At 43.5% G+C, this 18,852-nt stretch overlaps 3 protein-coding genes and 1 non-coding gene across 7 annotated transcripts; 1 reads left to right on the top strand and 3 right to left on the bottom strand.

The window, feature by feature from the left end:
* Positions 1-899: 899 nt before the first annotated feature.
* On the bottom strand, positions 900-3,216 carry LOC135588795 (probable indole-3-acetic acid-amido synthetase GH3.6). Of its 2 annotated transcripts, none has more exons than XM_065081111.1 (3): positions 2,668-3,216; positions 2,318-2,578; positions 900-2,237 (listed from the first exon to the last, which is right to left on the bottom strand). In XM_065081111.1, the coding sequence occupies exons 1-3, from the start codon at positions 2,976-2,978 to the stop codon at positions 1,037-1,039; spliced, it is 1,773 nt and encodes a 590-aa protein (XP_064937183.1). In that variant the 5' UTR covers positions 2,979-3,216; the 3' UTR covers positions 900-1,036. The 2 variants fall into 2 exon arrangements, with proteins under 2 accessions (XP_064937183.1, XP_064937182.1); XM_065081110.1 differs by having other exon boundaries at positions 900-2,402; positions 2,471-2,578; positions 2,668-3,213.
* A 143-nt stretch (positions 3,217-3,359) lies between these two features.
* Positions 3,360-3,441, bottom strand: TRNAS-UGA (transfer RNA serine (anticodon UGA)). Its single transcript has one exon. It is a non-coding gene; the product is annotated as a tRNA-Ser (tRNA).
* A 782-nt stretch (positions 3,442-4,223) lies between these two features.
* On the top strand, positions 4,224-5,233 carry LOC135589246 (ethylene-responsive transcription factor 11-like). The gene has a single exon (XM_065081526.1). It carries the CDS (start codon positions 4,474-4,476, stop codon positions 5,158-5,160), a length of 687 nt encoding a protein of 228 aa, XP_064937598.1. The 5' UTR covers positions 4,224-4,473; the 3' UTR covers positions 5,161-5,233.
* Positions 5,234-10,943: 5,710 nt separating this feature from the next.
* LOC135581520 (VIN3-like protein 2) lies at positions 10,944-16,897 on the bottom strand. Of its 3 annotated transcripts, XM_065081104.1 has the most exons (5): positions 16,779-16,897; positions 13,637-14,306; positions 12,511-12,566; positions 12,244-12,432; positions 10,944-12,146 (listed from the first exon to the last, which is right to left on the bottom strand). In XM_065081104.1, the coding sequence occupies exons 1-5, from the start codon at positions 16,795-16,797 to the stop codon at positions 11,218-11,220; spliced, it is 1,863 nt and encodes a 620-aa protein (XP_064937176.1). In that variant the 5' UTR covers positions 16,798-16,897; the 3' UTR covers positions 10,944-11,217. The 3 variants fall into 3 exon arrangements, with proteins under 3 accessions (XP_064937176.1, XP_064937175.1, XP_064937177.1); XM_065081103.1 differs by having other exon boundaries at positions 12,244-12,566; XM_065081105.1 differs by lacking the exon at positions 16,779-16,897 and adding an exon at positions 16,342-16,463 and having other exon boundaries at positions 12,244-12,566.
* Positions 16,898-18,852: the final 1,955 nt, after the last annotated feature.

The following is an 18,852-nucleotide window of genomic DNA, read 5'->3' as shown; positions in this document are numbered from 1 at the left end:
ATTGTGCAGCGAGTGATAGACATTTTCCTAGCAGTGCTTTTCTTAGTCTATTTTGCTTTTTATAAGGATTTATTGTGGCCTTTCTCCATTCTATGTATATATCAAGATTTCTTTGCATGAGAAACAGCAACATATTTATCCTATCAAAGCTATCAAACTTTTCTACTTGCTAATTGTAAGCCACTCTTGCCGGAGCCTTCTGTTGTTGCCAGTAATTTTCCACCAATCTTTTTCGTAGCTTCTTTAATACATCAAATTTCCACCAAGCTCTTTCATCCTTTAAGCTATTTGCTAGATGACTTCTTTCGGCTGGTGCTTGAGGAAGTCGTTATTTCCTATAGGCTATACAGGCATTTTTTTTTCTTCCATTAAAGAATTTTATGCTACTATTTTTTACATCGAATTACATGAAGATGATTGATTCTGCTTGTCTAAGTCACATCATTTCTTGTATCAGTTCTATGGTGGTTACCGGTAGTGGTTAATTACTAGTTAGAATTGCTTCGGCCTGTTCTTATTACACCGGTAGTTTATGATACTGGTTTGATTAGTGCATACCAGTTGTTATTGACTAGTCCGATGAAGATTGAATTTTGGCATGCTAAATTGTCTGAATAGAGATCAATGTTTTTGATTTCTTGCATTAGATTTAAGTTGCACAAATGAAATGCTTTGCACGTCGTCCTCTTGTGATGATTTGTTGAGCCTGGAAAAGATTATGAATTTGAGTGTTAACTCTTTCGTTAATCTATCTATCGCAGTTGTGTTCATTGAGTTGTTCAAAGCATTCTTTTGTGCCTGTATGCCCAAAGCATTCTTTTGTATGAGTATGATTACAGACTTTTCACCTTTCACAGCATCTGTAACTTTTTGTGTTCTCCACCTCATTCAAAAGCATATATACATAACATGCAACAGCACAATGCCTCGTTAAATCTGTTGATGCACAACACCATGTTTATTACACTGCTTCACAATGCTTTCAAGCTTCAACAGATACTTGGAGAGGAGCATTTAAGATCGATGACGGCCAATCTTACACTGGTAAGGTTCTCAACTCGCCATTACTACTACTTATTACAACATTTGCTTTCAGCAAATCAACAAAGTTGCTGTTTCTGATGATCTTCGCAGGTTTATACTGATTCGCAGGTGCTCCACCCTCTACGGCTGCTCTTGCTAGTCCTTCGAAGCTACCTGGTTTCACTACCGATATCTCCAGAGCTGCAAGATCTCCCTCGGCCCTCTTCGCCTTGTAAACACTCCCCAGGCAACCTTCGAGGGACTGACAACATCTCCTCAAATGCGTGATGGACTCCTCCATTCTCTCTCTCTGTAGAAGGGTGCAATCTTTGCTCAATTCGATGAAGATGATCAGATGCTTCTGGTCCGAGTTGGGATCCAGGTAACCAGCAAACTCCACCAACTGTTCTCCATCCCTCTCCCCAACCATAAGCTCGAAACTGGCCATTGCAGACATCAAATCTCTTTCGGTGAAGTCCTCTGAAGCTTGTTTTGGTGCTCTGGTGATGAACTCCACTCTCGGGGAGGAGTTATGGAACCCGACGACCTTGACAACATCGTTCAGGCGGTAGCGGTACAGCCCTCGGTAAGTTGTCACCACCACCTCGTACAATTTCCCGACCTCTACACCGGAAATGTCTACTGTCTCTTTTGCAGCAGATGAAGCTCCCAAGTCAAAGGGAAGGAACTCGAAGTAGGCTGCACCGGGAAGAATCACAAAGCTCGTCAGCTCCGGCGGGCGCGTCCTGTCCATGTTGATGCCAATGGGGCACTCCGAAGCGAAGTAGTCGCCGCCCAGCAATGGCACGCCCTCGCCGGCGTAGTGCTTCAGGGTGGGATAGTACTGCTCCATGCTGCCGGTGCTAACACAAGCGATGTAACGCAGTTCCGGCCACAAAAGGGGAAGAATCCCATTCCAATTCTTTCTGCTGCTGGCTCCCCGAATCCTCGCGGCCAAGTCTGGCCGCGGCCCACCGAGCAGCTCTTCGACCGCCCTTCTCATGGCAAGCTCGGTGATCTCTGAGCTGACCAAGCCGGATTCGATGTCGTCGCAGAGCTGCATCCACTTGGACTCCAACATGCGCATCGCCCTGATCAGGCCAGCTGCGTAAGGGGATCGAATGCAGTCGATGGAGGCAGAGTGCCTGAGGCCGCAGAGGAGGTGGCAGTACATCTGTTGTTGGGCGTCGGACCCTGTGATGACCTCGCGGGGGCTAATGCACATCGAGAGCAAAGGTGAAGGCGTCGTCGTGGTGGAGTTGCTGTGGAAAGGGTATGCAGAAGCTGCCATTACCTTGAATCCAGCTCTGGTCGTGGTGACATTTCCGGCGTACAAGAACCACAGAATCTTACTGCTAGAAGATCTTCGAGGGAATAACCTAAGCAAGAGAAGGAAGTCAAGTAGATGAGATAAGAGCAGCATGGTTTCGAGGATCGACAAGAACACCTGTGAAGGAAGGCCGAGCTGGCTTGGTGAGCAAGACTGGAAGCAGACTTGGCGTGTACGGAATCGAAGAAAGGTATTAGCTTTGGCTTCATGGTGCTCGTTCCTGAACTGGAAGTAGACCAAGGAAGGATCAAACCGCAGCTCTAATCTTTGTATTCAAGGAGTGGAGAGAGAGAGAGAGAGAGGAGGCGAGAGACCTATTGAAGAAGCAGATGAGGGGATCGAGGGAGAGGGCGGCGGGCGGCTCGGCGCCGTCGGCGATCCTCTCGATCAGATCCGCGTAGTCGTCGTAGGAAGAGAGAGGGACGAGGCGGCGGAAGGCGGTGGCCACAAGGGCGGGGTCGACTCGGGCGGGATCAGGGAGGCGGTCGCGGAGGTGAAGGCGGAGGTAGGCGGTGCCGGCGTTGCTCTCGAGGATCGAGCGGAGGGTCTCCAGCTGGAACCGAAGGGCGTCGCGGGTGGACTCCTCGACCCACCTCGCCGCCTCGGCCGCCGCCGACGTCGCCATCGGACGGGATCTGGCAAGGCAGGACGGGAAACGGGATTCTCGGTCAACTTCAACGGCGTGCGCGATTGGGAGTCTCACGATCCGGTTGGTATAAATGCACGCATGAGTTGTCCGAAGAGAGAGAGAGAGATGATTTGTTCTTCCTTCTCTCCTCGGGGGTTGGCACGCATGAGAGAAAGAGAGATGCTTTGTTCTTCCTTCTCTCCTTGGGAGTTGGCACGCATGAGTTGTCCGAAGACCTCTCGAAACTGCATAAATTATTGGATAATTGTTTTCCTTAAAGGCGTTAAATAAAATATAAAACATGCTAAAATATTATAAATCCTTCGATAATCCCTTTTTTCAAAAAAAATAAAAAAGGAAAAAAAGATAAAAATAGACCGTCGACAGCAGGGTTCGAACCTGCGCGGGCGAAGCCCAACAGATTTCAAGTCTGTCTCCTTAACCACTCGGACATATCGACGCGTTTATGCACAACAATTTATACATCATATAATATCACATATATTCACAGAAAAAAATATGACCTTTTTATGTTTTGATACATATTATGTATCCTCATACCACCAACGAGGATACATAATAATAATTCATCGACAAGAAATTTCTTGTGAATCCAATACGCGTGTTTTGCATTTGCATCTGCGTCTGCATCTGCATCGATGATGTGATACGAGGTCGACATCCATGACTGATTCATGATTCACATTGATTTGTTCCCCGAAACCAAGACAATCGAGGCAAGAAGAAAGTTTTGAGATGGAGAAGATGACATCTACCTGGGCTGGGAGCATCACCCACCATCATCTATGACAGGAAATGGACAGTGATGATCGCATGGGAGCAAGTGTGAACACATGCTTGCGGAAGAAGTAAGTCTCCGACAGCCCTTTTCTTCCTCCATCGCTCCCACCAATGAAACCAAGGCGGTCTATTTTCCATGGAAACGCGAATAGCGAACCAAGTAGAGGTCGGCACTGCCCGTTGCAGATCCGATCAGCACGGCAGAGAACACCGACCTGCGCGGGCCACCACCAGGGGGGACCCACGCTCACGCCCTGACCGCCGTCGCCCAGCCCCCACTTGACGGCAGTTACGCAGGCGTTCCGTCCCGAGCCCCGCCGTCCTGCCGCGTGCCACGTGATCAACGTTAAGATAAGCTGACGCCGTTCTGTTATGTGCACTCCGCTTAAAGCAAGACCGCACCGGTTTTGTGGGGGCGTAGAAATCCAGTGGCGGAGAGGTGGGGGGGGAAGGGTGGAGCGCGTTTATCAAACGCTTGATATGGGGAGCGAGGGCGGCGGCCGAGGGCGGTCAAACCGCCTGCCCGTGGACCGCGCCCATCCTTGTCCGCTCCCACCGCTCCTTCCTCGCCTCCCTTCCTCTCTCCTCCACCCCTCTTTATATGCTCCTCCGCCCGCCCCTCTCTTGCCTCAAACCCAACCCAACCGCCTACCTCTCTTGATCAGGAGGAGAAGGAGAAGTAGCTCTTACGATGGCGCCGAGGGTGAAGGCTGCCAACGGCCGCGACGGTTGCGGCGGCGGCGGCGGCGGAGGAGAATGGAAGGGGGCTCGGTACCGGGGCGTCCGGCAGCGGCCTTGGGGACGGTACGCGGCGGAGATCCGCGACCCGGCCAAGAAGTGCCGCGTCTGGCTCGGCACCTTCGACACCGCCGAGGAGGCCGCCCGCGCCTACGACACCGCGGCGCGCCGGTTCCGCGGCCCTAAGGCCAAGACCAACTTCCCCTGCCCGCTCGACCCCCTCGGTTCCGCTCCCGCCGCCCCAGCCGCCGTCACCATTGCAGCGGTCCACGGCGCCGGTGCTGCCGCGTGCTCCAGCCCCAGCGTCAGCACCGTCGAGTCGTCCACCCCATCGAGGAAACCCGCCGCCCTGGATCTCGAGTTCAGGCACCCGCCCGCCCGGTTCCCCTTCGCGCACTACCTTCCCGCGGCGGCGCGCCCTCTGGTGTTCTTCGACCCGATCGCCGCCTCCAAGGCGGCGGCGGCGGCGGCGACTCGTCCGGTTGGGCTACCGGGGTTAAGAGATTTAAGAGCGCCGGTGTGTGGCGGGGTGGAGAGCGACTCGGACTCGTCGTCGGTGGCGGATTGCCCTGGCACCCCGACGGGGAGGATTCGCTTCGAATTGGATCTCAACCTGCCGCCTCCGTCGGAGGTCGCGTGATGGAGGCGCGGAGCCGTCGATCGACTTTTCGTCTTATTTTTGAAGCTGTTGTAAATAATTTATTTTCTCTCTATTTCTTTTTTCCCACGATAAATATTAGGCATCTATCTCACGGAGCAGAAGACATGTTTTCAATACATAAAAAAAATGTTCTTCTATACAACTTATAAATATTTCTATTTGAAGAAACTTGGACGAAAAATTCTCTCTTTTTTCTTTTTTGAACTTTTCTCAAGAGATAGATGCCTTTTTTTATTTCTGAATTAGTGTTTTATTTTTTCAAAATATAATTTTTTTATTTTATTTATAAATACACATGTTGGCTTTTGCCTTGTTACCCCCCACCCTCATCGCCCTTATATATTATCGTAGGGCCTTCGTATCGTATCATTCCTATCTTATCGTTATTATCACTAACTACGAGAGCAAAAATGAGTAAACGCAAGAGTGATAATGCATGATAGAAGCAGTGGCCAATGAGGTAGATACCAAGAGAGCAATATAATCTTTTAGGGAAAATTTTTTTTTTAAAAAAAGGGATACTAACTTAGAATTTCTCAAAATAAAGTATTTTTTATTATCTTTATTTATTTCTCAAAATAAAGATTTGAAATTCTATCTTTGTATATTATCGAGTTTTGAATCTATTTATATCGATCACTATATTTTTAATAGGCTTATAGTGTAAGCATAAAAAATAATATAAATTTATTAAAAAATAATAACTAATAATATAAATTTTACATATGAGAGATTTAATCGATTAAACTTATGGACCGATTTATAAGATTTTATAAGATGTAATTGAATAGTGTCATACCTATGTAAGTGAATATTTAAGATCCTAGTGATACGGTACATTTTGGTAGCCTGAACACATCACAGCCGACACAGCACGCCAAGTCAGAGCCCTGCGCCACACGTCCAGTCCCGAGGGCTCGGGACGGTGTCGTCTGATGCACCATCAGCCTTCACACCATAGTATAAAACCCCTGGCTGGCCTCCGGTCAGGGAAGAGAGAGAAGATGGGAGAATGAAAAGAGCAATTCCTCTAGTTACTAGCTTGCTCATCGGAGGGGCCATGGCCGAGTACCACCCGGCGAAGGCCATTTTGCAGGAGGGCTACCACTCATCGACGGTGAGGGACTCAACACGGGAGCGCGACTCGTTCGGCACCAAGGAGTCGCTAATCAACCCCGATCCCGACCAACGCCAACCAGCACTCCTTCCCGAGAACTCGGGTACCTCATCATCTGAATCACCTCGTAGAAAGCTCCCGACATCGGCCCGTGGACCTAACCGTGCTGACTCCCCAACTATAACACATTTGTTCACCAACATTTTGGCGTTAGAAGGAGGGCATGTCGTAGGAGCATCCCGCGGGAGCTCTCCTCGATGGAGAACCACCGGCCGGTCACCCTTCTATTGGGCCCCAAGATCAGCCCCTCCCTGTCCTTCGAGATGGGGGGATCTCGGCCTCGACGCCAGATTGCTACTGGCGCCTGTTCAACAACTCGGGGTTATCACCCCCCCGGACTTACCACGAGACCCTCGACCGTGTCGCCCAAGGCGTTCATCGGCCTGACCAAGGCAATGGCAGGGATGATGCAGACGCTCATCCCACTCATTCCCCAGGTCGTGTGGCTAGCAGCTCCCCTGACCGACCCGACCCGACAAAGACCGAGCAGGGAGCAGGTCGGGACGGGAGAAGTCCGAGACCAAACGACGGACCCAAGAGGTCCGCCCAAGTAGAGCATACCCGCACCCTGCCGAATCACACTGCCCCGCTCCGAGCCTGGCACCATATCGTCCGACTCATCGGATGACTTGTTTAGGATCCAGCTATCCCGGGTCAACCAACACCTGAACGAGTTCCAGCGCGAGTTCCAGAATTCGCGGAGCGAGTCGAACGAAGGCGGCTCGGGCGACTCCCCTTTTACTCAAGAAATACAGGACAAGCATGTACTCCTTCACTTCAAGCTGCCGACATTGGAGAGGTATGACGGTGGCTCTGACCCCGCGGAGCATGTCGTGGCGTTTCGGGCTTAGATGACCCTCTATGGCACCTCGGACGCCCTGATGTGTCGAGCGTTCCCGACCACCTTCAAAGGACCGGTACGAACATGGTTTAGCCGACGACACCCGCTCTCAATCTCATCCTTCGACCAGCTCGCAAAGGAGTTCGAGCAAAACTTCATCGCCAGTGTGTGACCTAAGCCTTCCATCGTCACCCTATTGGCATTATCTCAACACGAGGGCAAATTGCTCTCCCAATTCGTCGTGAAAATCTAGGGATTCTCGGACGCTCACCCTTCTGTAACCATACAGGCATTCATGAGGGAATTGAGGCCCTCGAGGCTCTTTTGGTCACTCATCAAGAAGCCACTCACGACCATCCCCGAGATGCTCCAGCGCGCCAATCAGTACATCGCTGTTGAAGCCCTAATGGCGAGGAGGCGCGAGGACAATAAGAGGCCGAGGATGGAGCATCCCTGACTTATGACTCGTCGACCCAGCTTCTGCCCGAGTCACTCCATGTTGATCCCCGACTTACGACTTGTCGGCCCAACTCTTGCCCGAGTCGCTCCATGTTGATCCTCGACTTGCGACTCGCCGGCCCAGCTTTTGCCCGAGTCGCTCCATGTCAATCCCTGACTTGCGACTCGTCGGCCTAGCTTCTGCCCGAGTCGCTCCATGTCGATCCCTGACTTGCGACTCGCCGGCCCAAGCTTCTGCCTGAGTCGCTCCATGTCAATCCTTAACTTGCGACTTGTCGGCCCTGCTTCTGCCCGAGTCGCTCCAGATCGCCCCCGACTTGTGACTCGCCGGCACCATACCTGAGCCCGGGATCCATCCCTCGATCCAATCCTACCCGAGTCGCTCCAGATCGCCCCTGACTTGTGACTCGCCGGCACCATACCTGAGCCCAAGGTTTGTCGTTCAGCCCACATGTCTAATCCATGCTCGAGTCGCTCCAGATCGATCCCCGACTTGCGACTCGTCGACACCATACTTGAGCTCAAGTTCTGTCGCTCAGCCCACAGGTCTAATCTGTGCCCGGGTTGCTCTAGATCGATCCTCGACTTGCGACTCGCCGACACCAAACCTGAGCCCGAGGTCTGTCGCTTGGTCCACAGGTCTAATCCCTACCCAGGTCACTCCAGATCACTCTCGATAGGCGACCCGTTGGCACCGAGACATGAGCCCGAGCACAGTTGTTCGGCTCGCGATTCCATCTCTTGCCCGAGACGCTCCAGATCGCTCTCGACAGGCCACCCACCGGCACCGAGACCTGAGCCCAAGCATAGTCGTTCAACTCGCGATTTTAGCTCCTGCCCGGGACGCTCCAGATCACTCTCGACAAGCCCCGATTGCCCGACCAACAGGGTCAATCCTGCCCGAAGCACGGGGCGTTGCTCCCCGATCGCCCCACGATGAGTCAAATCCGTTTTTCCCGCCTGAGCGATCAGCACCCCTCCAATTCAAAATTAGAGTTTTAAGGCTTCATGAACTCTTATGGTTAGAGTTTACGTAGTTGACTAGTTGAGAGGCATATGTTCATACTTCAACGGAATGCATGTTGTATGAGCAAGCTTTCTTGATGTCTTTCAACAACGCAAATGCCTCAGCTTCTAAAGGGGAGGCAACTAAGCATGAGAACCACTTGCTAGGCCAAAAGCAGGATCAAAAGAGCCATCACACTCAAGTTTGAAAGCATGAGAGACTCCTTAAGATGTGTTGCATCTTTGCATTATGCCAGTCCTCTTAAGCTTTTAAAGGATGAAAAGATCATAAGTATCCGTAACAGCCCTCTAATGGAAGGAGAACAATATTTAGGGTTGGCTCGGAAAAAGATAATTACGTCAATAGAGAACATAAAATGAGATCTTTTGATACCCTTGATGTCAATGGGTGTTCTTGCGATACTAGACAATGAAGTTAATGCCATAACTAAACTACAAAAATATAACGAGAATAGCTTCCTACACTAGGAACTTAATCCTTTGTCATAAGCCTTCAATCTCCTTTGTCATAAACCAGGAGATGGAAGATCAAGTTACAACAATCTTGCGGAAGGCCTTAGATATGCTAGACATAAGAGACTCAAAAGGAAATATTAAAGCAGAGAAGGAAAGTTGATTAGAGCACATGCATGTGCAAACTTGACTAATCTTCTAGTTCTAGAGACAATCTTGACTAATCTTGACTAAACTTCAACCTCTAGACCGAGGAGTATAATCTTGTCAATCTTGACTAATCTTCTTGTTCTATTATAGAGGATATTGGATTGAAGGAGATCAAGGGGTAATGCAAGAAGTTATAGCCAAGTTGGAGCCGAATCGACTCTTTCCCTTAAAGAGTTTTTCTAAGAAGTAGGGTAAGAGCTTTTTCTCTAATGAACCAATAAAAAAAGTTGGTAGCAATTTTATCTACTACATCATGACTTAAACATTATTGGGTAGGATTTTTTTTGTCATAAGAAACACGTTTATTTAGTTGTTCTTTTTTTTTCTAATGGGACCCATTTGTGGGCTAATCACATCCTCCAATCACAAGATAGGTACACTATAGGGTAGAAAATACCGTAGTCTCTTCTTTCGTTCTCGATGAGCGTTGGGTGCGACAAACATAAATACCTCTCTCATCACTCGTGTGGGAGGACAAATTGGATAGCGTGAAGTCGATGACAACGTCGTCATTGTCAATGCGCTGATCGATTAGTAGTGTGATTATCACGTTCGTGGAATTAGCAAGTAGGGAAAGGAAAGAAGACGAAAACATCCAAGAACTGTATGATGATAGTGACTTAAGCATCACTCGAAATAGTTAGACTAATAGAGCGCAAAACACAAGCATCCAAATGATGGAAACGCATATGAATCCGATGGAGAAACTATGATGGTTGTGCTTATTAAGCATCACTTGAAGGAATCAAATTAATTAGTCAATATGAAATATGAAGTCACACCTATGATTAACTCGATCGATTCCATTGTAGCCTAATTAATCAAATTAATTTAAAATAAAATATTTTTTTATCGCCTAAATTTGGAACAACTTCATAATACCATCTAATTAAAAAAGTTTACAGTGTGGTTCACACAAGAAAAAAAAAATGTCAATTTTATTTGGACTTGAGCACAAGGTATTCAATCTACCCAAGAACCATTACCCAACATGATGGAGGGTTGAAGATTAGAAGAGGCTGAGCTTAAGAGTGCACTTTTAACTGGTGGTGGTGTGTCTTTTTGCATCATCTCTACCACATCAATCATCTAAGGTTTCAGCCAAGTATGACAAATAGATGCTCTTGGTGTATGCATTCCAAGGCATGCCATGTGTATGACCAGGATCACCACATAAATAAATGGCTCCAAAAGTTCTCTTGCCTTCAGCTGTTCTTCTGTAGCTTCCAAATTGATGATGAAAACAAAGGAACTGGAAAAGTAAACAATGATGATACATAATTCAGCAAACAAGTTGTACCTGTGCTGATATGAGGCTTAATAGATCATAATCATCCTGTGGCTACATCTTCAGTTTATCTTTCATTCTCCCAGAAGTCAAAGCTATGAGCACATCAGAACACAATGCCAATCCTAAACTTTGAATGTGTGATTGCATGAAAGCAGGCTCTAAACTTTCTTCATAGACTTGACATTACACATAAGTTCAGAACCATTGATGCTTAGAAGGTGCAAAGTGGTCTGCAACTGAACAAAATCAAGCATGATTTGCCACAGTAGAAAAATGCCATAAGCTGAACTAGGTGGAATTCAATGTGCTGGAAGAAATTGAGTTGCATGGACAAATGTCAACATGGCATTGCATCTTCTAAATTCTAGTTCCTAACGCGGAAACATAATAATTAGTGGCAATATTAGATTAAACAAGGTATCCTGAAGAACCTAACAAATTAGAAGAGAAAGCTTCTCCCTCTTACAAGATCCCAATTCTACCATAGTTAATTACTTCTGAAAAGCAATGCAGGACCAGGCTGAAGTTGTGCATCTGGTACAAAAAGAGGCCAGCATGGTTACTTGGATTAGCTAATGGCTAATGCCACATCCTGGTGCAGAATCCTTTGTGTAACATTGGTTTCTCCTTGTTAGATATGCCATCCATGAAAGTATCCATCAGCTGAGCAACCAGACTAGCAGGTTCGTCGATCAGAACATCTATGAAAGCATTTACAACCCTTCTTTCTTGTGCTGTTGCTTTCAAACTGAACCAGGTAAGGAACTTCACTCGGAACTCCTTTTCCATGTGCCCCTCACATTCCAACCATCTGATCACCTTAACACAGTATTCGTACTGTCTCTCTGCTGATTCTTTCTTGTTGGCGGAATCTGGCGTATTATTAATATCAGGCTTGCAAGGTTCGAGGAGCACAGGCTTGGAGCAGATAAAAGGGACAGGATTAGATGGTGGTGGTAAATGACTTTCGTTGTTGTCACTAGCATCCTCAGATGGTAAAACTTTATGGTGGTTGGCACGGCTGAACTTAGGGAGCTCTGGTGCCTGGTTGTTCTCGCTCGAGTTTGTTGAACCCTTCTGCGAGTCTGATTGAATAATGACCGGCAGCTCACCCAAGTCCTGTTCCTTCTTTGGAACTGAGAGAAAATCTTCATTAATATAAGTGCTATCGGAGTTCCGAGTGGAGCATTGACCACTGTTGCCATTTAGGCTCTCTGTCACACATTTGGCATCCCACTTACCAAGTTCCTTGGTGCTGCTGAAAGGAGAAACCCTAAAATGATATTCAGTTGAGGGGCTAAGACCCGATATCATAATCTTAGTATCTGGCCTCAGTACAAGGCAATTTGGTTCTTCTGGATAGCTGATGTCATCAGACTTACGATACCAAAGACTGCAGCCTATAATGTTTTCTTCAAACATATCATCTCTGGAGTGAAGAGAAACAACAACAGAGAATGGAGAAGTATCTTCAAAGTCAATGTGGAAAATCTGGGAACCTACACCACCTGATCCAGTGACAGTCTCAAAATGATCTGTTCATATCCATAGGAACCAACAACATATTCATAATCAAATATAACAGAAAAGAAAAAGGGATCTCACCTGAGTTCTTCATGCTCATGCCAGACAAGTTGTCTGACGAAGTGGATAGTAGGGAGTCTACAACTTCCAGTGCAGTAACACATAGTTTCTGAACTTCTGCACCACAATTAAGCCGGTTGACAATGCCTCTTGCCATCACTGTGGAGACCTTGTCGAGAGGTCCAACTTCTTTCTTGAGTATCCTTACAGCTGCATTGACAATATTTTGTAGCTCTTTATAGCATTCAGTCCATTTGAGCATTTTGTAACTTAGGGATAAACGCTCACACAGGACATCGACTCTCCGAGCTTCCTTTGCAATTAGCATCTGTTTCCGCCAGCTTCTGCATGAATGGTGCAAAAAGTTTCCTATCAATTTTTGCATAATTGAATCGGGATTCTGAATGACATATACAACTTCCAACAAAGTAGAAAGGAATGCTACAACAATAACAATTATAACAAACAGTATGTCCACAAAAGAAATCACAATAATAGAACACCTCAAAATATCAAACAAAATATAACAAAACTAGACAAGGTATGAACAATGTCTTAACCAAATAAACTCCAGTGTGCACATTCCTCATGTACTAATAAGGTTTTAATTTATGGTTAACACAAACTGTACTAGAGTGTTTTTATATGATACTGATCAAATTCCTCAACTAATCAAATATGAAAAATCAAATATGGAAATTTATTTGTCCTCAAGGAAAAAAGGAAGTCCCACAAAAATTTTAATTCACAAGAAGTAAAAGAATAATAAGGGAACCGGTTACTAACCTAAGATCCCTTTAATAACCTACATGTCTGAATGAATATTGAGTTGCATCAGAAAGCAGAATCGATGAAGTGATGCTATCATCTACAACGTGTGCAAGAATAATAAATCACTTTGAATAGGAAATATACAATGCCAAATTGATTTATGATTCGATCCATTAAATGTTCTGTAGAAACCATTGGTTGCATAACAGTGATTTTGGCATAATACATATATAAATTAAAGTCAAAATAAATTGTCATAATTGAGCAGAAAAATTAGTTAGAAACATTGACATTAGACAGCAAACCTCACAAAGCAATATATCAATAACAGGGGCCATGACATAATTAATGTTTCTTCAAATTCAATACACCAATATAACCCATAATTGTCAGTCAGCAATAAGTTCACGTGGCTGTTAGGCCAAGCTTTTGTAGTTTATTTTCAATTATTCCAATAAAACACTCCACCTTATCTTCCTTCTAATGTAGTACAATAGATAATCTTGATAATCTTTTTTTGAATATGTTCCTTTTTTTCAGTACAGTATTCATCTATTGCTATCTGGAATGCAAGATTAATGTACAAGATGTGCAGTTAAAAATTCTCTTTAATAAGTTTGTGGTGTCATCCAAAGTTGATTACCCAATCAGCCAATTCACTTTCCCACAGCAAACACAATAGAAGCTGGCATCTAATTTTGCTGAACACCCAGTCTTCAAAATGCCAGCTTTTTCATGCTTAAGAGCACATTTCAGATGGCATGACATGCCACATGAATTGCCACAATAAGGGGGATCTGAATTGCAAACCAACCACAGGCTAGGGTCCTTGTTGTCATCATAGCGGTGACAGATGCAGCAAGAGCAACGCTTGCAGTAACCCACATCTAAACTCAATGTGGCTCGACAAGCTGGATTTTGGCAGATCAAGGCATCAACATGTTCTTCCTTGGTTTTCAGTGTTTCATGAGTTAAATCTGTGGAATTCTGCAATGGGTTTTCTTTCTTCCTTTTCTTTTTTATTCCAGTTGGGCTTTTTGGTGAGGCTGATAAAAGGCCTGCTTTGTCTTCATTGGTTTTTCCTTTATTTTGAGAAACTAGCCTAAGCAGATGTTCAATCATTTTGGGCTTAGTTACTCCAGTGTACTTCCTTTCTTTTCCCATTTCAGCACAGATTAGTTGGAGGAGCTCTCGGCGACTCCAGGATTGAAGAATTTCAGGTGCATTGTCCGCCCAGCGTGATATCTCATGAACTAGCTCTCTCTTCTCCTCCAAACTTAAGTGGCTGCATTTTGTTGGATCTATAACGAAACCTAGAAATGAAAGGATTGTCAGTTCTTGTGATGTCTTAGTTCTGTAAAATTAAAAAACAACTCAGCAATAAAGATGATCACAAGAAAATATGCAGGCATGCAACTTTTGGGATCTTGTATCTGATGTGTTGAATCATCTAGCAGAGCAGAACAATGACAAGACAAAACCTGTTAAATTTGACTGATAATTAATAAAACTGATGACATTATATTTGATAACAACTAGTGACCTTATAGAGTTGCAAGTGCATATGCATATATTTGTCAAGCACTTTCAGTTCCACCTAATATATAGCCTTGAAGGAGTGCTATGAAGCATTATGGAGGATTACACAAGAAGCTTGTGAAGACTAATATGCTAATTTGAAAGGTGCATATGCTATTTCCTCTGAAATGAAGCAAAAGGTATTTGATGGCACGTTTCTAATTTTTTGCAAATAATGAAAATTTGGTCCAATGATTTAGGACAAAAGGTGAATTTAAGCTAGTCTTACGAAGAGATGCTGAGTCTGGTTTTCTGACATACAACTGCAGCTTAGTTCTAACTTCTAACTTGATCATAAGAACTGGGAAAGTAATACACATTTCAACAAACAATTTAGAGAACATGTAGACCAAAAAATATAGCAATGGCTCATCAGGAACATGGTGTCAGATGGATATACATTTGTCACAAAAAGAAGTAACTTTCTGCAACTACATAGCTAAGTCAATGCTTGTAGTTTGCAAAACATATATATATATATATATATATATATATAAAGCAACAAAGTTTCCAAGAACTACAAACATTATATTTATGTCAATAGTAAAGAATTAATAAACTAATTATTAATACTTAAGGTAAGAGAACTGCTTTCTATCACTAAATGATGCCATTTCTCCGAGGCACTGAAAGATTTATATTAAAAAAGGCACTGTGCAAATTCTACACTGCACATTGACTTCAAAATTTGGTTGAAAGTTCCAGGGAAGACATTTGAAACTACATGTAATTCCTAGAAAGCATTTGTAGTTTAGTTATGGCATTCACTTCTTGTGAACTGGTTTGATGATGATTTATAGTTTCGGTGGAGCACCAGCTCTTCCGACTGCAAAATTGTGGATTCAATAAATTTGCACATTGACTCACAGAAACTTTTGTGCCAAGACTTATTTGCAAGGTTCAATAAAGCTAATTTTGTCCGTCTGGACTCACATACCATAGAAGCAATAGGAACAAAAGCCCAATACTTTGGGCAAATTTGATTGCTATCCAAAACTAGCCTGGTTCAGATTTTTCAGCAAATGTAGAACATATATATAGACAGAAGTGACATCCATCTTTCGTAAGTTCTAAGTCACCATCATAAGTGTCAAACTTGTTTTATCACGTTATATGCTTTTAAGTTGGCCTCATGAACACTTAGCACTTATATCTCAAATTAACTTTAGTTTGCACCACTTTGTAGCTTAGTGTTGATGTCGTTGTCTGCAGAGTTTTGTTCTAGAAAACCTAACCTACAACACTATACCACATTTATTCCAAGAAAAAACCCAGTGCATGAGGCTCTCCCACCAATGTGAGGTTTAGGAAGGTCAATGTAAGCAGGAGATGTATTTCCATGGTTGGAACCCTGACCGAACAGGTCGCAGGGCAAAAAATTATGGCAAAAAAAAAAAAACAGGAAATTAGGCATTGTAAATTAATATTAAGAAAAGAGGGCAGGATCAAATAATGCAACATGCAAGGCATCATTTTCTAGCTATATTAAAAAATTTATATATTAAAAATATATAAATGGACCTAATTATACTTTTGCATGGGAAACCTTTTGGCAGGTCTCAGTCCTACCTTCAACAATGTATTTCCTCATTCACATATCCAAACTTTTCAAAGAAAAAAACATAGTAGATCAAAGTCGCCAGGCTTATTTGACAAAAAAGATCAAACTTTTATGCTTCAAAATGGTCAAGACATCTATGCATCAGTTAAAAACTCCCTATAAACAGCAGCATTACGACAAATCAAGGTGCTCGATCATGCATGTCTCACCAGAATAATCACGGAAACCTTACACTCAATCTATGAAGTGTCGATCCTCCTTCCCCCTGGACACAACCGCATAAGCATCCAAGAGGCAATACCAAAGAGTAAAGAACACCAAACTAATAGAAATATTCAAAAGTCCTAACCTAGATGTCACCTTTACTTGCTGAAATCTAAAAGAACAGCGCTGCCAATAATCTATCCTCGATGTAGACAGAACAGGGGAAAAGACGAGAGGAAAATATAAATGTACAGTCTCTGGAGGCACAGAGAAACTGGCGGGGCCAATGTGAATGGAGAAACGAGAGTCTTGGCGTGCGGGTTTGGGGGAGGCGTGGGAAGAAGAAGGCGCGCATAAAAAAAGGAAAGGAAATGGAGGAACGAGCAGGGGAGATCAACAGCATTGTGAGTAGAAGAGGAGGGAGGGAAAGATGGGGACTGACCTGAGAATATGGACTCCATGGCGTGTGGAAAGATTCCTCCTTCCCCCCACAGGGTTTACCAGGAAGAAGAAGGAGAAGAAGAGCCCGTGGGAAGGGAAGGAGGGGGGGGGGGGAGTGGGGGGTGGGGAGTGGGGGTTGGGGGGGGAAAGGCAAAGCCTATTCGCTGAGAGAGGCTGAGGCTCTGAGTGATAAAAAGGTGCTCCAAAAAAGGAAAAGGAGAGAGAGAGAGAGAGAGATGGGCCATTGTATAGAGGTATAAATAAATAAATAAATAAATAAATAAATAAATAAATAAATAAAATTTAAAAAATAAATATTAATTTTGTGTATTTTTCATTTTTATATAAATTTAATTTTAGCATACATAAAATATATAGATAGCTATATATTATATAATATATGTTCTTATATTGGAAATATGTTGTTGGTAAGCTGCATTTGTTACCAATTAAAGCAGGGAGGTTTTGAAACCCTTCTTGGCATTAATACTATTTTCTAGACACATTAATATTATTTTAAATATCCTTGTTTGTTATTATGGTGATAACATGTTAATTATAATATTATACATATATATATATATATATGTAATACTGCTCAATATTAAAATTGATAGGATGGTTCTTTTTAAGGAATAATATATGGGTAAAGACCATTTCAAGAAGTAAAAGTTTCTTTTATATATATATATATATATATATATATATATATATATATATATATATATATATATATTAAGAGACTTATTATGTTATTCAAGTAGGGAGAAGGAAAGAAAAATGTTGTTGGATTTTAGAGATAGATGAATTAATATAAAAATTAAAAAAGGAAAGAAAATATTGTTTGATTTGGGATCTATTAATTAATGGGATTAAGTGAGATGAACTTATTTGAAGGTCTCAAAAAAAAACGAAAAATATGGAGGTGCGGGGAATCGAACCCGTGCCTCTCGCATGCAAAGTGAGCGCTCTACCATATGAGCTACACCCCCAACGTGAATATAAATCTTATACTAATTTTATGTCGAATATTTAAATAAAATAAAAAAATAAATATAAAACAAATATTAATAACAAATATTTAAAAAAAATAATGCAAATTCCTAATTTTAATTTTTTTTGACAAAATATTTTTTTTTTCAACATAACCATTCTACCACTCCATCAATTACCCCCTCTCCTTAGTTTAGCCCGTCGACCACAACCTTCGTCATCGTCCAAATCAACCCTCACGTAAGAGTGCAAGTGTAGAAAAACAACCAACCCTCGCACAAGAACTATAGGTGAAGAGCGATGGGTCCGATAAAATAATGAGCAAAATGATTTTTTCACACACTCGGGAGCATTGTTTCAAAATTTTTGAAGGCAAGAGCGTTCGATGAAAATTTTCAAAATGTACTGAAAATTCGTCCAAAAAATAAAGGAAAAAAGAAAAGGTGAATAAATGTCTTTAATCAAATATGTCTAAATGCAAGCACCACTACTACTACTACATATCAAGAAAGATTCTAATATGTTCAATGAGTGGACTGCCTGTTCTAATTGGCATACTTGTTTTCCTAGTGATCTCCACATCTATTACATGCTTGTTGTGTCAGTGAACAAGAAACATGGATACAGGATGCAAATCTTCACCGCCTGTCGCGCTCCTGTTAACGAAGAGCCCATCGACGATGATGATTGCAAATAAGAAAGCCCATATCGTCGTCAAGCATCACATATGGGGGCGGACCGGAGATGTCTGGCTCGTCAAGTTGCTCATGAGAAAGTAACGGATACCAACTGATTCATGCAGCTCGTTCATCAATGTTCGAGTGATTGCATGAATTCCTGTTCAGACAAAAATATTGGATCAGCATAATGCCACCAACAAAAGCGAGCGATTGTATGCCGATTTTCTGGTCAACTTCAATTGAATAAACAGCACATTCAATCTGAAGACAGTAGTAGCTAGTTAGGAAAAGAAAAGAAAAAAATAAATTTGAAATATTGAAAGAAAACAGTGCACGATTACATGGTACATCAGATCTTTACCATGCATACTGATGCGAGATCACAATTCTCAGCTTCTACCA

Source organism: Musa acuminata, chromosome BXJ1-8 (genome assembly GCF_036884655.1).
Source record: "Musa acuminata AAA Group cultivar baxijiao chromosome BXJ1-8, Cavendish_Baxijiao_AAA, whole genome shotgun sequence".
Taxonomy (NCBI): domain Eukaryota; kingdom Viridiplantae; phylum Streptophyta; class Magnoliopsida; order Zingiberales; family Musaceae; genus Musa; species Musa acuminata.
The sequence above is the reverse complement of the archived record's forward strand: the minus strand, read 5'-3'. Positions and strand labels throughout refer to the sequence as shown.

Coding starts and splice junctions, on each gene's coding strand:
- LOC135589246 (XM_065081526.1), top strand. CDS start 4,474: ATGGCGCCGAGGGTGAAGGCTGCCAACGGCCGCGACGGTTGCGGCGGC.
- LOC135581520 (XM_065081103.1), bottom strand. Junction 12,567..13,636: donor AAAGTGAATTGGCTGATTGG/GTAATCAACTTT, acceptor CCATTCATGCAG/AAGCTGGCGGAAACAGATGC. Junction 12,147..12,243: donor CATGAGCATGAAGAACTCAG/GTGAGATCCCTT, acceptor TCACTGGATCAG/GTGGTGTAGGTTCCCAGATT.
- LOC135588795 (XM_065081110.1), bottom strand. CDS start 2,978: ATGGCGACGTCGGCGGCGGCCGAGGCGGCGAGGTGGGTCGAGGAGTCC. Junction 2,579..2,667: donor CTCATCTGCTTCTTCAATAG/GTCTCTCGCCTC, acceptor GTCTACTTCCAG/TTCAGGAACGAGCACCATGA. Junction 2,403..2,470: donor AGCTCGGCCTTCCTTCACAG/GTGTTCTTGTCG, acceptor TCTCTTGCTTAG/GTTATTCCCTCGAAGATCTT.